Source organism: Musca domestica, unplaced genomic scaffold (assembly GCF_030504385.1).
Source record: "Musca domestica strain aabys unplaced genomic scaffold, Musca_domestica.polishedcontigs.V.1.1 31, whole genome shotgun sequence".
NCBI classification, from domain to species: Eukaryota; Metazoa; Arthropoda; class Insecta; order Diptera; family Muscidae; genus Musca; species Musca domestica.
This window is the reverse complement of record NW_026712309.1, coordinates 2,927,922-2,950,022: the sequence shown is the minus strand read 5'-3', so window position 1 is coordinate 2,950,022 and position 22,101 is coordinate 2,927,922. Positions and strand designations below refer to the sequence as shown.

At 35.3% G+C, this 22,101-nt stretch overlaps 1 protein-coding gene across 1 annotated transcript; it reads right to left on the bottom strand.

Annotated features, from left to right (window-relative positions):
- Positions 1-1,898: 1,898 nt before the first annotated feature.
- On the bottom strand, positions 1,899-17,753 carry LOC101894487 (leucine-rich repeat neuronal protein 1). Its single transcript, XM_059125006.1, has 6 exons — positions 17,356-17,753; positions 6,611-7,156; positions 6,354-6,541; positions 2,922-3,016; positions 2,736-2,848; positions 1,899-2,676 (listed from the first exon to the last, which is right to left on the bottom strand). The coding sequence occupies exons 1-6, from the start codon at positions 17,533-17,535 to the stop codon at positions 2,230-2,232; spliced, it is 1,569 nt and encodes a 522-aa protein (XP_058980989.1). The 5' UTR covers positions 17,536-17,753; the 3' UTR covers positions 1,899-2,229.
- Positions 17,754-22,101: the final 4,348 nt, after the last annotated feature.

The window sequence follows — 22,101 nt, the reverse complement described above, 5'->3', positions numbered from 1 at the left end:
ACGATACAGCCCACGTTATTTGACGCAGAGCTTCAACATTTGGCTCAATAATTTGTATTGTGTCTAGGATGATTGGTATTGAAAATGAGATATATCCATGGTACAATAAGGAGGTAGAAAAGCTTCGTAAAACTATAGAAATATAGCTCTAAAGCTTTGTCCGCTTCCTGTCAGAATTAATCAAAATTATATGCAAAAAGTTTTGACTTAAATAAAGCGAAAGATGAATGAAGTGCCCGGATTTTACTTCGAAAATATGATCCAGAGTGTCCAATCTTTCAATTTCATATTTGATATTTTGATGACTTTTGCAACATTTTTTCACGGATTTGTCTAAAAATTTGTATTTGTAGTTCATAATGGGTCCTAGCCCGGTGGCAGAAAATCGAATATTTAGTTCCACGATTTCCTATATTTATTTTTTTATACCCTCCACCATACATAGTATGGAGGGTATATTAAGTTCGTCATTCCGTTTGTAACACATCGAAATAATCATTTTAGACCCAACAAAGCATATATTTTCTTTATCAGCGTAAAAATCTAAGACGATGTAGCCCTGTCCTTCCTTCTGTACGTCTTTTGTAATCACGCTACAGTCAAAACGAATTGAAGTAGGATGCTAAAATTTTGCACAGATCTCTCTCTTGCCTGTTCGAAGATAGGCTATATAGGTCCACGATATCGTATAGCCCCCATATAACGGCACTCTCCGATATTCGGTATTTTGATGATTTTCGACACATTTTTCAACGGAATCTTCTGAAATTCTACACAAGGAGTTCCTTGTTCCCCTGGAAGATAATTATCTATACAGGTCCACGATATGATTTTTACCTCCATTTAACGGTACCTTCCTATATTCGGTATTTTGATAATTTTAGCCAAATTTTTCAACTGAATTTCTGAGTACTTTACCACCAGACATAGATTTGTCTATATAGGTACACAATATCGTATATCCCCTCATATATCGGCACCTTATAATATTAAAGTTTTTAACAGAATTTTTAATGGATTTTATTTTCGGAAATTTTTTTAATTTGTTCCAAATGGTGGAGGGTATTCATAGTTCAGCCCTGCCGAACTTACTGCTTTTTTACTTGTTTTTATATAAAAATGATTCCTTTACCCTTAGGTGGAGGGTATTAAAAGTTCGGCCCAGCCGAACTAAATGTTTTTATACTCTCCACCATAGTATGAAGGGTATATTAAGTTTGTCATTCCGTTTGTAACACCTCGAAATATACATTTTAGACCCCACAAAGGATATATATTCTTGATCAGCATAAAATTCTATGTCGATTTAGCGATGTCCGTCCGTCTATCCGTCAGTTGAACTTTTGGTATAGAAAATGGCCCCCATATATATATATTCGGCATTTTGATAATTTTTGCGACAATATTCATCGGAATTGTTTCAAATTTTATGGGTGTACAGCTGGCAAAAAATTTAGATTTATATTCGACCAAAAATTGTATTATTTTCACGCCTTTTAAAGGATACAAAAATTAAGTAAGAATATAATCCAAAACAGACAAATAAGATATTAGTCAAATATGTCATGTAGTGCCATGTTTACAATTTTTAGTTTAGTTTACAATTTTTTCAAATTTATACACTTGACAACATCTCATTGTCAAAATCTATATTCATAAATCCATTGTATACACACAAAATCAGAGATGTGAACTGTTTTTCATGCATTAGAATTTGACAAGGTAAATTACAGAAAATGCAGAGCTGGGAATGCTAATTTGAAATGGGGTTACCATTATTTCCTTGTACCATGCAGCTATTGGAACAGAGCAGTATTTTCAACATCAGTTGTTCCCATTCTACCTTTTTCGTAAAATGGACGAAATGATTTCGTTTAGGGAAGAATAAAATGTAGATATGTATATCGTAAAAAATTATGTATGTATTTTATTTATTTGATTTACAGATTTCTCTATGCATATATTTTTTGTCAACAAGTTTCGAATATGTCTCATTCTGTGAACATAATTTGATCATTTATGGTCTGTTTCAGAAACGCAATAATGTAAAAGTTCTTACTTCGATAACAGATTTTCCCTTTATGATATCGAAAAAAATTGCAGAAATAGTAGGTTTTTTTTGGTTCTGGAACAGGGCATAAGATTATTTGAATGATTTTTTTTAATTACAAATGTTAATGTCATTTTGTTTATCTGCTTAAAATGTTTACATTGCAAATAAGTTCCCATTTATATATGGAAGTCATCAGTAAAACTGGCACGATTATAACGTGGAGCACTGGGATTAACGCGATTGAGGAGACCAAAGCAACCGCGACGATAAATCACCAATGCTCCCAATGTCAAAGGTATGCCGATGAGCACACCCACCAAAAGACTAATCAAAATGACACCATCCTTGCCGGGATGATTGGTATTTTCACAAATCAATTCCTTATTGTCGGTGGAGAGTTGAAGCAATGATTTACCCTTCCAGGCGGGGGGAGTGGCACACAACACCTCAGGAGCCAAGGGTGCGGAGGTGGTGTTAATTTGTTTGATCAACGTATGAATGAGATAACGATTATTGCAATCGCAAGTCCAGGGATTGAAACGCAAGTCGATGGTGGTAATTTGATCCCAACGTTGGAACCAATTACGTTCCACCACGGAGAGGTTATTGTTGTTGAGGTAAAGCTGTAAAGAACGAGTTTAGTAAGATTTGAGGTTAAATAATTCGAAATTAATATACTTACATGTTTCAATGGTGGATAGACAAATATTTCTGGATTGGCAGTGTTCTTGGTAAATGCCAGTTCATGTATCGAAGACAAGTGCGGATTGTCAGAGGCAATTAATGTTGTCATATCTGTGTAAGAGGTAAGAGAACGTTCATTGAATATTGTTTTTTTTTTTTTTTTTAAGTAATTGATGGTACTAACTTGTGAAAACATTCAAGGCCCCTGGTCCAATTTTGGTAGTATCCGGCAAGAAGGCAATACTCAGATATTCCACGGTGTTGAGGTTTTCAGTGAAACTGAAAGTAAAATAATGACGTATTAATTATTTCTAAACGGAAAATAAGATTAAGGGTGGCCAATATGGGACATGTTCAGTGTGGGCGCTCGAGCCCATCCGGAATGGTTATTATTATACCCTCCAGCATTCTATGGAGGGTATATTAGCTTTGTCACTCCGTTTGTTACTTCTCGAAATATTCATAATAGAACCTACAAAGTATATATATTCTGGATCAGCGTCAAATTCTAAGACGATCTAGCGATGTCCGTCTTTCTGTCTCTCTGTCTTTTGTAATAACGCTTTCTTTCGAACGAATTGAGATAGACGGCTAAAATTTTGCATACATGCATAGTTTACCAGTAGGCAGGTTAAGTTCGTAACTGGTTCATGTCGGTCCACGTTTTCGTATAGCCACCATATAATGGTACCTCCCGATATTTACCGGAAACGTTTCAAATTGCGTATTGGAAGATCTAAATGGGTACTACAACCTATGGCAAAAAATTTCGTATGCAGGTCCACGTCTTCGTATAGTCCCCAGGTGACGGTACCTCGCGATACTCGGTATTTTGATGATTTTTGCGACATATTTCACCTGAATTGTAAGAAATTTCGTATTTAAAGTTCTCAATGGGTAATACGGCTATCAAAAAAAAAAAAAAAAAAAAAATCGTAAGCAGGTCCACGTCTTCGAATAGTCCCAATATAACGATTTTCATTCAAGTGGTGGTTTTCGGATTTTTTCTTTTTTTGAAAAATTTCAAGTTCTTTTCAAATGATGGAGGGTATTAAAAGTTCGGCTCGGCTGAACTTGGTTGCTTTTTTACTGGTTTTCCTTTTTGAAGTATCTTTATATATAAACGAGAATAAACGCCCAGACGAAACGGCTGGCGCTATAATCTTCAAATTTTGACTAGGGACAGTCTTGGTGCGTATGCGTGTGATGGAAATTCGTACTAAAAGTATATGAAAGGTACTAAAATGTACTAAAAAGTGATGAGTTGGTATTGGACAAACGAAATGAGCTAGAATTTGGAATGAGAGTCACCGGTGGGGTGCAGAATAGATGTATCAAAGGGTTTTTGGAAATTCCGGCTTTATGGTTACGAAAATTCTAAAATGGCACTAAACTTCTAACAGGGTAGCATTTGGTATTATGTGAACGGATAGAGCTAAAATCTTGAAATTTGGTATAAGAATCAAAATTGGAAAGTACGTTTGATATATTAAGGTGGTTTTTTAAATGTGTACTAAGTGTGCGAACTCTACTAAATGGTACTATATTTGGAATAGTTAGGTTTAGGGCGAACGAATGAAGCTGAAGTTTTGAGATTTTGTATTCGGGTCCCTGTTGGTGGTTGGTTTGTGATAATGAGGTGGTTTTGGAAATGGCTACTGTAAATGCACGAAAAGTACTAAACAGTACTTTTGGTACATTTTGGAATTGAGTGAACAGATAGTGCTCCAAATCTGAAATTTGTTATTATGGGGGATGAGCTTCGGAAATGTGTACTATAATTGTATGAAAAGTACTGAGTGGTACTATATTTGATATTGGGCGGAGGGATAGAGATACAATTCTGAAATTTGATATTTATGTTACTGATGGTATGTTGTTTTTGAGATTTGACGGTGGTTTGAATATGCGTCGTATATTTTTACGAAAAGTTCTAAATGGTACTAAATTTTGTATTAGGCGAAGAAATAGGGCTGGAACCCCACAAATTTGATATTGAGGTCTCTGTTGGTATTTGGAATTTAGATTTGGAGGTGGTTTTGGAAATGTGTACTATAATTGTAAGAAAAGTACTCAATGGTACTAAAATTTGTATTGGGTGAAGGAAAAGGTTGGAACACTCAAATTCGATATTGAGGTCTCTGTTGATATCCGCAATTGAGATATGGAGGTGGTTTGGAAATATGTACTATAATTGTATGTATTGGATATGAGGTAAAGGGATAGAGACATTTAGATTACTGGTGGTATCTGTGTTTTGGAAATACGTCTTATATTTGTATAAAAAGTACTAAATGGTACCAAATTTGGTATTTGGCGAAGGTATAAGGTTGCAACCCTCAAATCTGATATTGAGGTCTCTGTTGGATTCTGAAATTAAGATATGGAGGTGGCTTTGGAAATGTGTATCATAATTACACAAAAGAACTAAATATTACTAAATTTGGTATTGGGTGAAAGAACAGAGCTGAAATCTTGAAAATTGATATAAAGGTCGGTATTGGAATCTGAGGTTGAGGTACGGAAATTGTTTTGAAAATGCTACTAAATTTCGTATTAGGTGAAGGGATACTGCTGGAATCCTGAAATTTGATATGGATGCCACAGTTGGTGTCTGTGGTTGAGTGAAATACCGAATGTAGCCGTCATATTAGGGTCTATACTACGACGTGGACCTGCACAGATAATTTTCTGTCATAGGCTGTATAGTCCATTACGAATTTCAAATACCAAATTGGAAACCATTCCGGTGAATAATGTCGCTTAAATCACCAAAATACTGAAAATAGGGAGGTATATGGGAGCTATACCAAAACGTGGGCCTAAAATCATCAAAATACAGAATATCTAGAGGTACCGTTATATGGGGCTATACGAAGACGTGAACCTACATGGCCCATTTTCTGTCTTAGGCTGTAGTATTCATTACGAACTTCAAGTGCCAAATTTGAAACATTTCCGGTGAATAATGTCGCTTAAATCACCAAAATACTGAAAATAGGGAGGTATATGGGAGCTATACCAAAACGTGTACCTACAGGGCTCATTTTCAATACCAAAAGTCCTGCAGACATAGTATACATTTGAGTAAAGTTTTATCAACCTATTTAATTTCGTTCGAAAGCTAGAGTGATTTCCACAGATGGACTAAAGGATAGACGGACAGAAATCGCTAAATCGACACAGAATTTTATGCTGATCAAGAATATATATACTTTGAGGGGTCTAAAACGTATGTTTCGAGGTGTTACAAACGGAATGACAAACTTAATATACCCTCAACTATGAACTGTTGGAACGAATCTAATTTTTTTAAGTGGATTTATCGCTGACCAAGTAGCGGGCATTGCTAGTTTTGTATATTTTACAGAGAAAAGTAATTTTTGGCCAGTTGAACAGTGTGGGTTAGAGTATCGTTATTTTGGAAAAGTCGGGAAATACAGTTTACAGGGCTTGACAAAATGGTGGGTCGGTATATGCCATCACAAAATTGTAGTTCAATTCACTCAGACATTGCCAGATCGCCTTAGAATTTTATTCTGATCAAGAATATGTATGTATGTATGACCGATTGGGAAACATGTATATTTATGAAGAGTATGAGAACAATACTTACTTTCCTTTAACGATATCTCCGAAAAGATTTTCATCCAGTACCAATTTTTTGAGATTTTTTACCCATTTCAAGGCCACGGGAATTTCACGGAATAAATTACCAGACAGCAATAGGGTTTCCAATTTATTCGGACTGTGGAAAATGGTTTCGGGCAGATCGGACAATTCCATGAAAGACATATCCAAGGTCTAAAACAAAACGTAATCACATCAAAACTTTTGCTCCAACCAAAAAACCGCCACTTCCCCAAAACTTACCTTAACCGATGACAAACTGGCCAAGGCCACCAACGTTGGGGTGTCAATAACTTGGAAAACATTTTCACATAAAATCAAAATTTCCAAATTGGGCAAATGTTCAAACAGATCGCCGTGCAGTGAATGCAATTCATTGTGGGCCAAATCCAATTCAATCAGGGAGTTTAGCGGTTCATATTTATCCGTTGCATAGGGACCCTTAAAGACATCCGGTTGTAGGGCTGTCTTGGTCAAATTGTTATGCGACAAATCGAGTTTTGCCAATTTCGTTAGATTTTGGAATGCTCCCAAGGTAATGTTATTGATTTGATTGAAACTTAAATACAAATTCTCAACGGGATATGATGGCAGACTGGGTATATGAGTGATGCTGTTGTTGTTCAGCTTGATGGTTGTAAAAATCACATCACCATTCAGCAGAGTGTCCCATTCCTCCTGGCTGAATAGTGTATTCATCGATTTGCCGCTGCAATCGATTTGGAAATATTCCAGATCACAATGGCATTTGCTCTTACATAATGGACTGTCGGCAATTTTTATTTTTGGCTGGAAGAAGAAAAGGAAACAAACAATGGATATTTTATTTAAAGCATACTTTGGGGAGTTAATTAAAACTTCTCTTGGGATTAGGGCAATCGCTACGAATGGTTGTTTGCTGCTGGTTGAGGTCAATTGCTATGAAGGAAAATTGATTTTACCCCATTTTAAAGCATACTTTTAGGCACTTAGAAATTAATAAAAATTATTTTAGAAGAAAGTAAAGCCATAAACAAATGAAGATATAGCCAACGAAATGCCGCTTATCTTCCAAAAAAAAAGTATCAGCAAATGTCGTCTATATGGTATCCGGGGTTTGAGTGGGAATATGGAAGTCACTCAATTCTAATACGTTAAAAATAACAAAAACTGTAGGATATTTGTCAGGTGAAAATTGTTCCATAATAAAAGAAATGTGAAAAGTCGTCATCATTTGTCTATGAATAAATACGAATAAATGATGGAGGGTATAAAAACGTAAAAATTATTTTCTCTATATTTTCTTTTCGAAATTCTTACAAATATTTGATTGTAATCTAAAGTAACGTGGTAATCCGTACCAAAATTATGTTTATATAAAAAATCTCTGCCCGGCTTAACCCTGATAATTGACCAAACACAATAAATCTCACCATATAAACCTTTAAATTTATTGTGATTGGTCAATTATCAGGGTAAATCCGGGTGGAGATTTTTTATGTAAACGTACTTTTATTGTGCACCAAACGTTTAATATTAACCCGAAATACATGGAATTAGGCCTCAAAATATACAACCAAATTAGGCCTCAAAATAAGTATGCCAAATTTGATCGAAATCGGTTCAGATATAGCTATAGCTCCCATATATATTGTTCATCCGATTTGTTATTTTTGTCCTCCGCAGCCGTAATATGCACTCCATAACAACGATATTCAGGGAAATATATCAAATACAACTCAGAAATATCTTTGCCAAATTTTATCAAGATCTGTTCAGATTTGGATATAGCTCCCATATATATCTTTATCCGATTTCAAATTAATTGTGTACCAAATGGGCAATACAAGTCCGAATTTAAGAGATACAAATGCTTCGGCATATTTAGTCCATTGAACTTTAAATTATAATTATAATCCTAGCGTGTATGATTGAATTCTCCCATAAAAACTTTTAATTGTTATGCCGAGCTCTACTAAATTAGCAATCAGGTATCATAAAGTCGGCCCCGCCCGACTTTAAGACTTTCTTTACTGGTTTTTTACTTGTTAATATTTTAGATATCAGTAACAAAAGTATTTTAACTTAATCCCTTTTGAACGGCACGAGCTAAATCGGATATTATGTCTATCTTTGTACATACATCGAGTGGGAGGTCTTTAACCCTCAAACGAGTCAAGAAAGGATTCTTTTTGGTCCTTTTTTAAGATATGGCTTAAAACTTAATTTAAACGGAAACTTAACAAGTCAAAATATTTTTCAAAATTGTTTGTCATAAAATTCTACTAATAGTGCTAGAAGTCGTCAAACCCCTAAGTAGTACCGAAGCGCCAGGAATTCATATATATTAACAAGTTAAAAAGCAGTAAGTTCGACCGGGCCCAACTTTGAATACCCACCAGCATTTGGAACGAATTTTGAAATTTTATCGTTATATGGAGGCTATACGAAGACGTGGACCTACATGGCCCATTTACGAACTTGCAAAATAAACATTTGTGCAAAATTTTAGCCTTCTATCTCAATTCGTTCAAAAGATAGCGTGATTACAACAGATAGGCATACAGACAGAGAGTCGGAAATCGACTTAGAACTTTTCGCTGATCAAGAATATATATATATATATATATATATATATATATATATATATATATATATATATATATATATATATATATATATATATATATATATATATATATATATATATATATATATATATATATATATATATATATATATATATATATATATACTTATATATATATATATATATATATATATATATATATATATATATATATATATATACTTTGTTGTGTCTGACATGAGTATTTCGAGGAGTTACAAACGGAATGCCAAATATTAATATTAACATACCCTCCATAGTATGGTGGAAGAGATAAAAACACATTTTAGGTTAAAGCCATGCTTTTTGTGAGTGAGAACTTAGTGCATTTTAATAATTTTGATACACTTGTACGAATTTCTAAAACCCCTTTGGTTTTATATCGTACACAACATGAAATACCCTCATTCCAAATTTCAGATTTCAAGCTCTATCCTTTCCCAAATACTAAATTTCGTTTTTTAGAACGTCTTTATAAATCCATCTTCAAAAGTCAACCCAAAAAGTGACCTTAATACTGAATTTCAGATTTCCAACATTTTTTCTATCCTCTTATACTAAATTTAGTACCACTTAGTACTTTCTTAGTACCTGTAACTTCAAATCTCAAAACTACACACTAATATTTCAGAATTCGTCCTCCATTCGGTTCCCCACATCCAAATTCTACCACATTTAGTACCGTTTTGCACATTTCTTTCACTTAGTACACATTTCCAAAACCACCTCCTTATATCAACCCTACTTTCCCAACTTAATTCGTATACCAAATGTCAAGATTTTAGTTCTATCCGTTCACATAGTACCAAATGGTACCAAATTTAGTACGTTCTTCTATCTGTCTTGGCCACCTATGACCTGTATATCCCACTTAATTTTATATATATTTTATTTTGAACTTAAGTCAGAATTTCCTAACTTTTATGTTGTCAAAATACATTTTTTTAAATGGGGCATCGATCATTTAGCTGTGAACCGTTTTTATCGGCCAGTATAACAGCATTAAATGAAATTCTTGTACTGATAAAAAATTATTATATTCTGAGTCACATCAGTTATGTTTAGTATTTTTACACACTCAAAACAATGGATACATTGTTGCCTTACTCTTACGATTTCTTTTAAATTGATGACCCAAAACTGTTGGATTTTTTGACCGAAATAGTGATGATGCCACACAGTTATAAAAGCAAGTAAAACTAATGTGTGAAAAGTGGTCCGAGTATAGAAGGGACCATCTCAATTAGTAAAAAGCTGTATGTTCGGCCGGACCGAACTTTGAATACCCTCCATCACTTGCAACGAATTTGGGAATTCTCATAAACAATAAATATTAAAAACCCTTAAAAATACCTAATGTAGCTGTGATATTAGGGTCTATACGACGACATGGACCTGCGTAGGTAACATTTGCAATGGCTTATTGCAATATTGAAATGCGAAACTTAAAAAAAATCGAATATCGGAAGGTACCGTTGTATGAGGGCTATAAGAAGACGTGGACCTGCACAAACAATTTTCTGTATTAGGCTGTAGTATCCATTACGAACTTCAAATACCAAATTTGAAACAATTCCGGTGAAAAATGACGCTAAAATCATTAAAATACCGAATATCGGGAGGTACCGTTATATGAGGGCTCTACGAAGACGAAATGTATTTGAGGGAACTTTATGTCGACTTTCCAGCAATGGAGGGACCTATTTAAAGATAAAAACGTGCGGAAAGGCCGAACATCAGGTAGGGCCGACTATATAATACCTATATTTATTATCCTCATAGAATCGCTTTCGGAATCAATTTATGTATGTCCGTACGTCTGTCTGTCTGTCCATATATTTTTGTGAACAAAATGTAAGTCGCATTTATTATCCGGTTGAGATGAAATTTTCCAAACAACTTTTGTTTGGCCCAAGGACGAACCCTATTGGTGAGGATCGAAACAAATTTAGAATAGCTCGCAAATATAAATCAAATTTGGTGAAAATTGGTTCAGATGTAGCTATAGCTCCCATATATGTATATGTGCCATTCAATTTGGTGTTTAAGTCCTTCCAATGATATATGGTACCAGATATCAGATACAGCCCAGCAATATCTGTTTCAAATTTCATCAAGATCGGTACAGGTTTGGATATAGCTCCCGCATATATCTTTATCCGATTTCATGTTCATTGTACACCAAAAGGCTAATATCAGCCCAAATGGAGTGAATTGTGGCACTTCCGACCTAAGTGCCAAGATATAGCTATAGCCTAAAACCACAATACGCAATCTGAACCGATCTCGATAAAAGTTAGCAAAGATATTTCTGAGCTGTATTTGACTTATTTCTTCAAATATTGTTGTTACAGAGTGCATATTACGGCTGCAGAGGACAATAATAACAAATCTTATGAACAATATATTTGGCAGCTATAGCTATATCACAAGAATACATGGACATACGGGCGGACGGACAGACGGACTGACATGCATAAATCAACTCAGAAAGTGATTCTATGGAGTTCCTCAAAAGTAACTATGGGTCTATCTCGTTTCCTTTTGCCTGTTACAAACTAATGCACCAAGCCATAATACCCTTACCACTATGTGGTGTAGGGTATAAAAAGTTTCGTAGTTGATCTATTATCGCCGTCATTTGTTACTGGTAGCACTTCTATGTATGCATAGAGTTGTAGGGTACCATATAGTCGGCCCGCCAGACTTTTCACCTTTCTTTACTGGTTTAGAATCAGTTTAGTTCTACTATGAGCACAATAAGGAATGAAAATTTTAGAGTCCCTTTTTGACTTCTTCTCAATTATTTCCTTGTTTGTATTTTTCTCTGTTATATCCTCTGCAATTGTTGCATTCTGCATTCCTTAAGAGTGTATATGACACACTAAGACTCTAGTACAGAGTGGCATTTTTTTCTAGTTTCTTTAGTATTGAAATACCGTTCTGTTTGTGCCATACCCTCCTCCATACTATTAAGGGTATATGAAGTCTATAATTCCTCTCCTCGAAAAAAGCATTTAAGGCCCCATAATTATATGTATTATAGGACAGGAAAAAAACGATTCGAAAAATCTGTCTCTTTGCCCATCTGTGGAAAACCTACCTCCGAAAATCTCTCTCGAATTCGAGTAAATAGTGAAACTGGCTCGTTGTTTCGAGTATAATTTTGTGTATAATTTAATTGAGGGTATAAAAATCTGGCTCTGCTTAATTTAAAGTAGTTTTTACACTCTCAGCCATTGGCTACAGATGTAGTTGGGCAAAATAATTCAATTCCCTTTTTTGGAACCCCTATAATTGGTGAAAATTTTATGTCTCACAGAAACGTAGCACATCGTAATATTTTTGTCAGTCCTAGGCCCCTTTTCTCATGGACAATATCGACGAACTATCCCGCTTAGAAATCGAAGGAAGTATCCGATTTGGTTGATACTTCGCTCATCTCAACTTTATTTAAGTCTTGCGAGAAAATCGTAAATATAGACCTGTACATACCCGACCTTGCAACTTCCCCAAAAACTGCCGAAGTTTTGAATAATAAAATACTTATGGAGAAGAACTTCAAAACGTTCTTCAAACTTTGCATATTTTTTTACATTCAAATCTGTTTAAAGAAATAGTCTTTAGTACGTACAGGGGTGGCGCCCAATGTATATAACGGTTCCCATATAACTGTACCCACCGCTATTCGGTATTTTGATAATCCCAGTCACATCCTCGAAGTATAAAGTTGTCTATATAGGTTCCCGTGTTGGTATAGCTTCCATTTAACGGTTTCACCCATTTTATGGTTTTTGGAAAGTTTGACTGTCAAACGGTCTTACTGGTATTTGTAGTTTAAAGTGAAACACGTTTGAAATCAGATACTTTTATATAAAAATGTTTTCTTCACCTAATAGTGGAAGGTATTAAAAGTTTGGCCTGACATAATGTTTTTTTATACCATCCACCATAGGTTGTCATTCCGTTTGTAAAAGTATATATATTCTTGATCAGCATAAAATTCTATGTCGATGTAGCGATGTCCGTCCGTCTGTCCGTCTGTGGAAATCACTCTAGCTTCCGAACGAATTGAAGTAGATTGATAAAATTTTGCTTAAATGTATGTTATGTCTGCAGGACTTTTGGTATTGAAAATGGTTCATGTAGGTCCACGTTTTGTCATAGCCCCTATATAACGGTACCTCCCGATATTCGGTATTTTGATGGTTTTAGCGAATTTATTCACCGGAATTCTTTCAAATTTGGTATTTGAAGTTCGTAATGGATACTACAGCCTACGACAGAAAATTGTCTGTGCAGGTCCACGTCTTCGTATAGCCCCCATATAACGGTACCTCCCGATATTCGATATTTTGATTCTATCATTATAACCGATTTTTTTAAGTTTGGCGTCGTATAGAGCCTAATATAATAGCTACATTCGGTATTTTTAAGATATTAACCGAATTTTTACCGGATTTGATTGTTTTTGAGAATTGCCAAATTCGTTCCAAATGATGGAGGATATTCAAAGTTCGACCCGGCCGAACTTAGAGCTATGTTACTTGTTTTTACTTGTTTCAATATGACTTATATTTAATTGCTTATGGAGCGTATATTAACTTCCCTCATACCCCCATATTATGGAAGGTATATTAAATTCGTCATTCCATTTGTAACTGTTCGAAATACTCATGTCAGATTCAACAAAGTATATATATGCTTGATCAACGTAAAATTCTAAGTCGAGTTAGCGATGTCCGCCTGACTATCTGTCTGTTTGTCTATTGTAAACACGCTATCTTTCGAACTAATTGAGGTAAAAGGCTAAAAGTTTGCACACATGTGTATTTTGTCATAACGGTACCTCTAAATATTCGGTATTTTGATGATATAAACGACATTATATACCGGAATCTTTTCAAATTTCGTATTGAAAGATATTTAATTTTGTGTATGCGGGTCCACGCCTTCGTATAGCCACCAATTACGATACCTCGCGATATTTGTTAATTTGATGATTTTTTTGAGTCATCATTCACCAAAATTGTTTCAAATTTCGTATTTGAAGTTCATAATGGACGCTGAAGTTCATAATGAACTTATGACAGAAAATATAAATGCAGGACTTCATATGCCTCACATTATTCAACTATGGACTATGACAAAAAATGCGTATCCAGGTCCTTGTCTTCTTGTAGCCCCATTTTAACGGTTTTTATTTAAACGCGTATTTTTTCATAGAATTGTACATCAAATGGCTAATATATGTCCAAAAGTCCTGAATTTTGGCATATCTCACGGAAATTAATCTAGAGCTATAGCTCCTATATACATATATGTTATATCCGATTTGTGTTGAAGTCCCTCAACAATGATATTTGGATACAGCTCAAAAATACCTCTGCCAAATTTTGTCAAGATCGTTTCAGATTTGGATATAGCTCTCATGTATATCTTCAACCGATTTCGAATTAATTTTGCACCAAATGGCCAATATCAGTCCAAATGACAGGATTTTTGCAACATCCGACCGAATTCCGTCTAAAAGCAAGCACTACAAATTTGGCAAATATTGAAAAATGAGCTCGGGATAAAACCATTGAAATTCCAAAAAGTGCAAGAATTTATACCGCAACTGAATTAAAATAAACTCAAGAGAGCTATAGAGTTGTTTCGCTTTGTCGAAAGTGGTGAACTGCCGAATATGGTTTTCTCCGATGAGAAAAGATTCGTTGTCCAGCAGTTTGTAAACAACCAAAATTATCGTGTTTACTTGCCAAAGAGGTTAGCTGAAAATGTGCACCTTCGGTTGGCCACCAGAACTCAAGCGCCGGCCATGGTGATGATGTGGGCCGCTATAACAGTCGATGATCCCTCTCCGTTCGTATTAATCGACCGTGGTATCAGAATAATGTATTAAAGCCTTGGGCACGCAAACATTTTTGCCGCAGACCTTGGACATTTCAAAAGGACTCAGCACCACCGCACTCAGCACGCGCCACCCAAGAATGGTTACAAAATGAGGTTCCTGTCACTAACAAATACCAAAGTGTCGATCACCTCAAGCAAGCGCTTCGCCGGGAATGGGCCAAAATACCACAGAGCAACATTCGGGCAGCGTGTAACGGTTTCATTGATCGTTTGACGGCCATAATTCGTGTCAAAGGCGAACAAATCTAAACTTATTCTAAAATTGTATGCTATTTCCGACATTTTTTGCTTTCATTCAATAAAATTTAAAAAAAGTGTGAAAATTATGGCGTTTGACTTTGTTGCAGTTTTTATACCCTACACCACAAGGTGGTCAGGGTATTATGTCTTTGTGCATTTGTTTGTAACAGGCAAAAGGAAACGAGATAGACCCATAGTTCCTTTTGATGATCTGCATAGAATCACATTCTGAGTCGATTTATGCATGTCCGTCCGTCCGTCTGTCCGTCCGTCCGTCTGTCCATGTATTTTTGTAAACAAAGTACAGGTCGCATTTATTGCCCGATCCAGATGAAGGACGAACCCTATTGAAATTGGAGATAATCGGTCAAAATTTAGATATAGCCCCCATATATATATTCGTCCGATTTGCCTTTTATTGTGCACCAAACGTGTAATATCAGTCCGAATAGTATGGAATTTTGCACAAATCATTTGTTTGGCCCAAGGACGAACCCTATTGAAATTGGAGATAATCGGTCAAAATTTAGATATAGCTCCCATATATATCTTCGTCCGATTTGCCTTTTATTGTCCACCAAACGTGTAATATCAGTCCGAATAGTATGGAATTTTGCACAAATCATTTGTTTGGCCCAAGGACGAACCCTATTGAAATTGGAGATAATCGGTCAAAATTTAGATATAGCTCCCATATATATCTTCGTCCGATTTGCCTTTTATTGTGCACCAAACGTGTAATATCAGACCGAATAGTATGGAATTTCGCGTGTACAATCAGATTGGACCTCAAAATAAGTATGTCAAATTTAGTGAAGAGCGGTTCAGATATAGCTATAGCTCCCATATATATTGTTTATCCGATTTGTTATTTTTGTCTTCCGCAGACGTAATATGCACTCTGTAACAACAATATTTGGTGAAATTTATCAAATACTGCTCAGAAATACATTTGCTAAATTTTATCGAGATCGGTTCAGATTTGGATATAGCTCCCACATATAACTTCGTCCGATTTACATTGGATTGTGCACCAAACGTCTAATATTTGCCCAAATTGGATGAAATTTGGCACATACGTACGAATTGAGTCTAGAAGCTAGTATGTCAAATTTAGTGAAAATCGGTTCAGATATAGCTATAGCTCCCATATATGTTGTTTATCCGATTTGTTATTTTTGTCCTCCGCAGCCGTAATATGCACTCTGTAACAACAATATTTGGGCAAATATATAAAATACAGCTAAGAAATACCTTTGCTAAATTTTATCGAGATCGGTTCAGATTTGGATATAGTTCCCATATATAACTTCGTCCGATTTACCTTTTACTGTGCACCAAACGTCTAATAGTTGCCCAAATGGCACATTCGACCGAATTGAGCCCAGAAGCTAGTATGCCAAATTTGACGAAGATCGGTTCATATACAGCTATGCTCCCATATATATTGTTCATCAGGTTTCTAGTATTTGTTACCCACAGCCGTAATATGCACTCCGTAACAACGATATTCAGGGAAATATATCAAATAGAGCTCAGAAATATCTTTGCCAAATTTTATCGAGATCGGTTTCGATTTGGATATAGCTCCCATATATATTCGGATATATATATCCGATTTTAGATTAATTGTGCACCAAATGGGCAATACAACTCAGAATTTAAAAGATACAAATGCTTCGGCATATTTAGTTCTTTGAACTTTAAATTATAATAATAATCATAGCGTGTATGATTGAATTCTCCCATAAAAACTTTTAATTGTTATGCGCAGCTCAACTAAATTAGCAAAGTGGTGTAGGGTATCATAAAGTCGGCCCCGCTCGACTTTAAGACTTTCTTTACTGGTTTTTTATCTCATCCTGTTACAGCAATGTTATTTGGTACTCGATGTACAACAATCTCCGTCAAATTTTTTTGAAAATCGATTCAGAGTTTGATGTAGTTACCAAATTGTGACTACTCTTAAGTCATGATACTCATTCATATATGGTTCATACTTTTTTTTTGTTACGGGAGCTCCTAAATACGCATAGTAGTGTAGGGTATCATATAGTCGGCCTCACCCGCCTTTTGACATATTCCCTACTACTGGTTTTCAATATGTTAATTATTCAATGTCGTATGTTTATGTCATGTTTATTAACACCAAACTGGGCGCCAACTGATTGATAGATCTCACCTAACCATAACAAATCCTTTTAAAATAACTTATCAGACTTACCGTTGGTGTTGTTACGGGGGCCTTGGTTGTAGCCGGTTTAACCGTTGTCGATGTGGAATTTTCACTGGCCAAGGGTACGGCTTTTTGGGTGGTGCCTTCAGCTTGTACTTGCAACAAGTTGAAGTTGCACACAAGGAGGCAACACGCCGCAAAGGCGATTAAGCTCCATGGATGATACATTGTTCGATATATATTCTATCACTCCAAGGTACAAAGATTAGCTTTGTTTAGACGAAGAGAAAAATTTATTTTTTTCCTGGTGCTGTCGTAAAGAATTGGAGGAAAAGAAGGTGATTTACCCAAAATTAATATAAAATTAACGTTTTTCTTTTAATTGTTATTAAGCGAATGTTACACATACACATGTACTTAGTTCTTTTTTTAACTGATAGAATCGAAACCAACACCAATAATTTTGACACAAAAAACAAAAAACACGATAATGACTCAACATGCCGTCGGCTAATGCCGTTGGGAATTTCTTATCAATAAGCCATTACTTGAATGATCTTATCATAGACTTTTGTGTTTTTTTTTCTATATAGACGACATACATTCACACAAACACACATATTTATGGGATAGTACACACACTGCAATCGATTCGATTCGATTATTGTTGTTGCTCGTTTCCCCTCATTTGACAGAGAAGGGCGGAAAATAGACAACCAAAGTTAATAAAAGTTTATCAATGTCGTATAAAAATCGGTAAACACTTGGCTTTTTGGCCAGCACTTCAAAGCGATTTCACAATTATTTGCGTTTTACGTTGCCGTAAATATCGAAACGATTCGAAATCGGGTGTAAATTATCCATATGTTGCACTCACTCACAGAGTGTCATGGATTTTTTAAAATACGGAGTCTTGAGGGATCACTTGGTGTCTTAAAGCCAAATAAATGTTGTAGTCTACACAACACAGAACTCACTTCACCTACCACCAGCAACTACTAAATAATTGAGAAATTTCCTTTGATACGAATTATATCCACGAAATGAGTCGGAACTCTTATCAGCAGCATTTTGTTGTGTTATCTTATCGTTAACACTACTCTCCCTTCGGGTCTCGAAATCAGGTGCAATGCCAATTATCAAGAGAAAGTTGTAATGAGTTACTCTTAATGTTTGCTGTAAGAGAATTGGGGAGAAAAGATTGTTGACTGTTGTTCTTTGTTTTGGAAAATGTGTGTCAAATTTTGGGAAATATAAATAAATAAAATATAGAACAATTTTAAGGGCTTCAATGTGGAACTTTTTATGGCCTCTACCACATAAAAAATGAAACCTCAAAGAGGAATGTAACATATGTTAACCTGTTAATGAAATATAACAATATTATAACATTTAAATCCGTTTAAGAGAGTATTCGTTAGTATCTACTTAAAATTGTGGCGCCCAACGAGAAAAATTAAGAAATCTTTAATTCAAAATAAAGAATTTTCTTGTAAGCTATCCGAATTATTCTATGGTGCACATACCATGAACCACAAACGAACCTACAATTATATTTGTACTCTGTATCTAAGATTTGTAAGAAAATATATAGGGAACGGGTCACGTACCATGTGAACTTGGTGTATATCTTCTTAATTTCCCACACAAAATTTTCTAAACGAATGACAATTTTTGTAATCTGTTCGGTTCGAATCATTTTTAGAACTACTACGAGAACAGTTATTGAGAAAGTAAGTTATTATAAATCAGTAAGGAAAGATCAAAAATCGGACGAGGCCGACTGTATGATACCCTACACTACTATGCATATTTAGTAGAGCTCCCCTAACAGAAAAGTTCATATTGGGAATTAGACATAAATACCAGATCATACCAACTGCGAACCAAATAACATTGCTGTATAGTGCATGACATGACTTCGATAAGGATTATACTAACAAATATTTATTGGAGCAATAGATATACCGTATGAAGTTTCACTAAATGGTAAAATTCGGTTGAATATGAAAAAATTTTCAATTTGGGCTGATATTACATATATGGTGGACAATAACCGTAGAATCGAATGAAGATGTATATCGAAGGTAAATACAAATGTCAACCGATCTCGATAAAATTTAGCAGAGGCATTTTCGATCTGTATTTGATGTCCGGTATCAAATATCATTGTTGTGGAGTGCATATATGCATGTGTGGGACTTTAACACCAAATCGGATGAAACACATTTTTATCGAGCTATAGCTATATCTGAACCGATTTTCACCAAACTTGAAGTACTTGTTTCTAGAATGATTTCCGTCAGAAGTGCCAAAAATCAGTCCCTTTTGGCCGATATTAGCCTAATTTGATGTACGTGTTTCTAGACTGAATTCGGTCGAATGATGCAGGTCATTTGGACTGATATTGGCCATTTGGTGCACAATGAACCCGAAATCTGTTGAAGATGGGAGCTATATCTAAATTTGAACCCATTATCACAAATTTCAAAAGGGGTTCGTCCTTGGGCCAAACAAATGATTTGTGCAAAATTTTATCTCAATCGGATAGTAAATGCGACCTGCATTTTGTTCACAAGAATACATGGACAGACAGACGGACGGACGGACCGACAGATGGGCTGACATGCATAAATCGACTCAGAAAGTGATTCTATGAAGATCCTTAAGAGTAACTATGGGTCTATTTCGCTTCCTTCTCTATGTTACAAAGAAATGCACAAAGACATAATACCCTTACCACAATGTTGTGTAGGGTATAAAAACGACTTAAAGGGTGGTAGAACAAAAAACTCAACCTCTAGAAGAAGAGAAATGTAACAAATGATTACATGGTTACATGGTGTTAATAGAAAAAAACTATATTATTGCATTCAGATCCATTTAAGAATATGGTCAGTGGCACCTAAGCATAATGGTGGCGCTCAAAAAAAAAAAAAAAAAAAAAAAAAAAACAAATAAAAAAGCTGTAAGTTCGGCCAGGCCAAATTTTGAATACCCTCCACCATTTGGTACAAATTTGGTAATTTTCAAAAAATTAAATCCGTTAAAAATTCTGTTAAAATCTTAAAAACACCGAATGTAGCCGTATATTAGGTCCATACGACGACGTGGACCTGCATAAGCAACTTTGTCACAAGCTATTACAATATTCAAATGCGAAACTTGAAAAAATATGCTTATAATGTAGCTAAAATCATCAAAATATAGGGAGGTACCATGGGGGTTATACAACGTGGACTGCACAGGCTATAGTATCCACTATGAACTTCAAATACAAAATTTTAAATAATTCCGGTAAATAATGTCGCTAAAATCATCAAAATACCGAATATCGGAGGGTACCGTTATATGGGGGCTATACGAAGACGTGGACCTACATGGCCCATTTTCTGTTTTAAGCCAAAGTATCTATAACGAACTTCAAATACAAAATTTTAAATAATTCCGGTAAATAATGTCGCTAAAATCATCAAAATACCGAATATCGGGATGTACCGTAATATGGCGGCTATGCGAAGACGTGGACCTACATTGCCCAATTTCTGTCTTAAGTCGTAGTATCTACTACTAACTTCAAATACCGATTCCGGTAAATAATGACGCTAAAATCATCAAAATACTGAATATCCTGGGTACCGTTATATGGGGGCTATACGAAGACGTGGAACTACATGACCCATTTTCAATACCAAAAGTCCTGTAGATATAATACACATTTGAGTAAAATTTTATCAACCTACCTATGTATATTTCGAGGTGTTACAAACGGAATGACAAACTTAATAAACCCTCCATACTATGGTATATAAATAAAAAATCTGTAATTTGAAATGAAGAAATTTTTTCTAAATCCTCCGAATTATGAGAAACCCAAAAATTACTTGACGAGAAAAATATCGTACATGTGTTTGGGTTGGATTATTTCTTTATTCGGAATCTTTTTTGTGGACATATCATGAAAAACGAACCTACATTTCCAATTTTACTATAGATCTAAGATTTGTAGAAAAATTAAACCAGATAAAATTCCGAAAAATTCATGACATTTTTATTTGACTTGATAGAACTGCCTATATATATTTAATTGTTATGCTGTGTGGCATATGGCACCGTCTTGTTGAAACCGCATGTCATACAAGTCAACCTTTTGCATTGTAGGCAAAAAAAGTCAGATGTCATCTCATGATAGCGCTCACCATTCACATTGTGAGCCAGCCCGTAAACCACACCAAACGGTACTTTTTTCTGGATGCATTGGCAGCTTTTGCAATGCTTCTGCCTGATCTTCACCCCAAAATCCACCATTTTTATACCCTCCACCTTGGAAAGAAGGGTATAGTAACTTTGTCATTCCGTTTGTAACTCCTCGATATATTCATAATAGACCCTACAAAGTATATATATTCTGAATCAGCGTAAAATTCTAAGACGATCTAGCGATGTCCGTCTGTCTGTTGTAATCACGCTATCTTTCGAACGAATTGAGATAGAAGGCTAAAATTTTGTATACATGAATAATTTATCAGTAGGCAGGTTAAGTTCGTAAATGGGCCATGTCGGTCCCCGGTTTCGTATAGCCCCCATATAGCGGTACCTTCCAATATTCGGTGTTTTGATGATTTCAGAAACATTATTCCCCGCAATCGTTTCAAATTTCGTATTTGAAGTTCGTAATAAGTACTACAGCCTATGACAAAAAAGTTTTGTATGCAGGTCCAAGTCCTCGGATAGCCACCATATAACGGTACCTCCCGATATTCGGTATTTTGGTGATTTCAGCAACATTATTCA

What these genes read in the sequence shown, in the direction of transcription:
- LOC101894487 (XM_059125006.1), bottom strand. Translation starts at nt 17,535, where the DNA reads ATGTATCATCCATGGAGCTTAATCGCCTTTGCGGCGTGTTGCCTCCTT. An exon ending in CCAGTTTGTCATCGGTTAAG is followed by an intron (nt 6,542 to 6,610) that starts GTAAGTTTTGGG and finishes GTTTTGTTTTAG; the next exon opens with ACCTTGGATATGTCTTTCAT. An exon ending in GGAGATATCGTTAAAGGAAA is followed by an intron (nt 3,017 to 6,353) that starts GTAAGTATTGTT and finishes TTTTACTTTCAG; the next exon opens with TTTCACTGAAAACCTCAACA.